Here is a 4,857-nt window from a genome sequence, read left to right as displayed (position 1 = left end):
CAGTTAAGGAGTGGCATATTTTACCACGACAGACACGTACACAGCATCGAATACCATGATGTGAGTGAAAGCTGCTCTCACTGTATTGTCCGGTGTCTGGTAATCCCTTCGATACCGACATCAAACCAAAAAATGAATCCTGACCACAGAGTGTGGGTAATTATGTCAAAGGTCACTGGCAATGTGCATTCAGCTGATTGCAACTGTTAAAGCAAGTCACTGAGCATGCGTACATGTCATACGGGAGAGTTCCAACCAGGGGTGGATAACACCTTATAGGAAAGCCCTATATACGATAGTATCATTCATCTTCATGATTTTTTTAATGTCATATGTAAGACTCAACATCCTGAGATGAGGCATGACCACTCTTTTCTGCATTTTTATTTGGTCTTACACCTAGTTTTGCTATATACCTTCCATTGTCAGCTCATACCATACTGTTAGTGGAAAGAAGAGTTCCACGGTGCTTTAAATGTGGCCTGAAGGGACACATAAGAGCGAACTGCCCTACACCACCCAAAATGGTAGAGGAGAGACGGCCACCACCACAAGAGAGGACACAAGAAGTGGAAAAGGAAACTCCAGAAGATAAGGAATGGGAAACGGCCGTGAGGAGGAAAAAAAGGAAAAGAAAGAAAGTAATTGTGAACCCCAACCCACCCAGGGCCCATCCACTCCCTTTTCACCTCACCCTCCCCATACAAACACCAAACCTACCCAATCCCCTCCAACAAGAAAACAAAAAAAAAATACAAACACACACGATGAAAATAGGATTTCCCCTCCCCCTGTTTGTTTTGCTTGCGTTCTGTATGAGAACGCGGGAGATGACATGTTTAAACGGTTAAACGATTGGAAGGATATGGTGGAAGTAGAATTCGTAGATGATGATGGTGAGACTACGATGTGTTATTTAGTAAACAAAGAACAATGGGAAATAGTAAAAAAGAATGATGAAGGCATTGATTGGTAGAAAGTCATCGGCGATAGAGACAAGTTGCCGAAAAAGATTAATTATACTAAACTGAAAGAGGACTATGGAATTGAACTGCTAGATTTAAGGCAGTGAACGACAAAACGGTATCAATGTAACGACTCGACGTCGGGGGTCGAGTGAGCATTCCACCTCATTATATCATCGTTTTCATAATTCATTCTTTTCTTTTATTTTGTTTCTTTCTTTATACCTCCATTTTATAATTTTAGTTCCCCGATTGTGTTTGTCCCCTTCTATGTGTAGCCCCTCATGGGCAATAAAAAAATGACTGTTCTTCTATCACTCTTCTATCCAACCATATTGAAATTTATTAATTAATTTTTACATCTGTTTTTCTATGTTAGTATGGGTTAGATGAATACATTCATGTGGTATTGTTTTACAGCTAGATGCTCTTCCTGTTGCTAACCATCAGCTGTTTTCCTAGTAAGGGATCTCTTCTTTCATATGCTTCAGAGACACAAAACTAGCAGACAATTTGTTGGCAGAATGAGTAACAACACCATTAGTAGCTTGTAAATTTAGAAGCGCACACACACACACACAGACACACACACACTTGATATGCTTCTTTCAGTTTCCAACTCTGAAATTCACTCATATGGCTTTGATCAGCTTGGAGCAATAGCAAAAGACGCTTAGCCAAAGTGACAGGGATTGGGACTGAACCTAAAATCACATCATGGTTGCTCAGCAAACTTCTTAGCTACACACTACCATGTCTGCTCTAATTTAAAAAAAAAAAAAACAGGTTTCAAAAAAAAAAAAAAGTCATATAACACAATCCAGAAAAGGACTTTAAACAATAATTTGAAGTAATGATAATAATAATAATAATAATAATGTTAAAGTTGTGAGTGACAACATTGACATGGGTTTTGGAATAGATAAATGTGTGGTGCTAGTAATAAGGAGAGGAAGAATATCCAAGTCAGAAGGGACTGATCTACCAAATAAGACAGCAATTTGAACAATGAATGAGGGTGACAGCTCCAAGTACCTGGGTGTATTGGAAACAGATAGAATCCTCTGTTACGAAATCAAAGAAAAGATGAGAAATGAATATCTGAGGAGTGTTAAAAGGGTGCCAAGCTGAAAATTGATTGAAGGAAGAAAAGTATCTGTGCAGTAAACACATGGGTGAACTTTCTAATAAGACATTCTGCTGCTTTCCTGAACTGGACTAAGAACTAAAAGACAGATTGTAAAACCAGGAAGACAATGTTTCAGAGACAGTGTCAATAGATTTTTTACCTACCATAGAAGGAAGTTTGATAGCAGTAGAAGGCTGTGCAGAGAGGGCAAAACGAGATATACAAGAATATGTGAGAAGCAAGTTAGAAAGATTGATTTCAGCTGCCAAAGTAAGCTGTGGAGATCACGAAAGAATACTAGAAAAGAAAAAAGAGAAAGAAACATCCGGGGAAAAGAACTACACAGTCAATGTCTCAGATAAACACAGATGAGTCATGGTTATGGCCGAAGAATAGAGGCCTTAAGAAAGAAACAAAACGACCGATAATGGCTGCTCAAAGTCAGTCATTGTGGAGGAATATCATTAAGACCAAAATGGACAAATCCGCAAAAAGTGCAAAGTGCAGAGTAATGAGAAAGAGGAATCCATTATGTGCATAGTAAGTTCCTATAGTTCTTTGGCACAGAAGGAATATAGATGCAGACTTGACTGTGTGGTCATGGCAAAGAGGATTTTCTGTTGTGTCTGGAGAGATGTCTTATAATTTAACACACTCACCGGTAAAGTTTCCACTCATTTATTTATTTATTTTTCTAAAATTTTTGTTGCATCTTGCAACCTTTTCAATAATAATAATAATAATAATAATAATAATAATAATAATATTTTATAAAATCTAGTTTAGTGCAGCTCCAGAAAACGGTATTAAAAGGGGGGAGAATTAGGATTCTTAAGAAGGTTCTTGACATCTAAGGTTACTTGTTGTAGCCTTATGATAGGAAGTTTTTCCAAAAGTTTAAGCTGTTGTGCATATATGGAATAATAATAATGATGATGATGAAGAAAAGAATAGATGTTTTACCTTTGGTAACTGGGTGGTGAGCCAGGCAGAGTTTGTGTGGAACGTATCTGTAAAGCTGCACCCTGGACAGAATCTCCACTGGTTTGGATGGATCTCACTATTAAAAAGGCTTCTTGTTTCAGCTGACTGATGTGTGTCTTGCAGATGTCACATCGATCACTCTGGGAATAGACACGTCGGAGATTCTCAGCAACTTGAAGACTCTCTTCTATCCGTGCCGGAAGACCATGGAACTGAAATGTACAAAAACAAGGTACATATATTAATACAAATAAACTTCTCCCATGTTATACCATCCTACATAAAGTATTAGACATTATGCATCACCTCTTTTACACAGCAAAATAATTTATTCCTTTTTTCAAACCATTTTGTATTTCATTTACTGCTGAAGCAGTCTATTAGAATTTTCCATGGATTTTTACTGTTTCAGTATGTGTATGTACACATGTATTGAGTGCTGTTTGTTTGTCAACAATTTTAACTAAACAATAATTCTCAAATGAATTGAGAATTATTAATATTTTATATACAGTATCTAATTTGAGACAAACCACTTAAGTTTTAGGTAAAGAAGAAAAAGTTATATGGCTTAGCTAAGATCAAGTTGCAGCCATCTTTTCATAATTTAGATCAATTTTCAACTAAAGATTCATCTATGTTAAGATATGTATCTTTCTCTTGATATGAAAATTAGGTAGCTTGCCTAAATCAATGTGTGTGTGTGTGTAGATAGATAGATAGATAGATAGATATAAATATATAAATTTGTAGTATGAGATATGGATTCAGAGAACCAGTAATCTAACACAGAGAAGTGCAACATAGAGTGTCGATGCAATTGAAATTCTGAAGATCTGATCAATGAAATTATTTCATGAGAAGTATATAAGCTATAAAACGTCAGGAAGTATAAGCGGTGTTAATTTTAGATTCAGGCCTGATAGACTAATTGACTATTTCCTTATGATAGTATCAACAGAGTCCAAAATGCTCAAATAAACAGATTTCATCATGTTTAAACAGATACTTATTTAAAAGCACAAAAAACAAAACCAAAAAGAAAAGAATGTAACACAAACAAAACACTGCTTGGAAGAATAACACAAATATCTTTATTCCACCAATTCTAAATGGATAAAATGGTATGGTTGACTTTGGCAAGATTTGAACCCAGAATGTAAACAGTCAGAAGCAACACCTTAAGAATGCTAATGGATATTTTAATGATTCTGGATTAGATACGATTGCATTATAGAATATTGTGTTCTTTGTTAATATGGCTCTTTGACATCTCACACATGGAGCCAAATATTCTGAAATGCAACAACTACAACCCCCACCTCAGCCAAAGACACCCTTTGATGCTGACTCTACTTGCTAGTATTTCATCCAACATTTGTTTGTAATTCACATCACATATTACATGTGAGGGCAAGCATCCAACTTCCACATGCTTTGTATTGTAATCATGCACCATCATGCTCATTAAACGTACTTCATACATGAACACACATACTCTCTCTCTCTCACAGTTCCCTTGTCCACTACCTTCCATACACACATACATACACATACACATAAATTTTTAGTGTAATATATGGATTCATAGAATCCATATCAAGCTCATTTTATCTAGTATCAGTCTTCCATACATTGTATATTTAAAGATAAACTTTTATATGTGTGCTTAGTGTTGAAACATTTGGTGATCTGATGAGCTAGCTCTCTTTATCTACACTGGTTTGTGAATTTATAATTGTATAATGTTTAGCATGCATATTAATACAGACATATAAA

General features: G+C 35.9%; 1 protein-coding gene across 2 annotated transcripts in view; it reads right to left on the bottom strand.

Annotated features, from left to right (window-relative positions):
- Positions 1 to 4,857, bottom strand: part of LOC106872443 (kinesin-like protein KIF26B) — a 550,311-nt gene that overhangs the window by 276,576 nt on the left and 268,878 nt on the right. For both annotated transcript variants that reach the window (XM_052973789.1, XM_052973790.1), the window contains exon 4: positions 3,058 to 3,290. In XM_052973789.1, coding sequence (XP_052829749.1) covers positions 3,058 to 3,290 — 233 coding nt within the window. The remainder of the gene's footprint in view (positions 1 to 3,057; positions 3,291 to 4,857) is intronic.

The sequence above is a fragment of the Octopus bimaculoides genome, chromosome 16 (genome assembly GCF_001194135.2).
Source record: "Octopus bimaculoides isolate UCB-OBI-ISO-001 chromosome 16, ASM119413v2, whole genome shotgun sequence".
Classification (NCBI taxonomy): domain Eukaryota; kingdom Metazoa; phylum Mollusca; class Cephalopoda; order Octopoda; family Octopodidae; genus Octopus; species Octopus bimaculoides.
The sequence above is the reverse complement of the archived record's forward strand: the minus strand, read 5'-3'. Positions and strand labels throughout refer to the sequence as shown.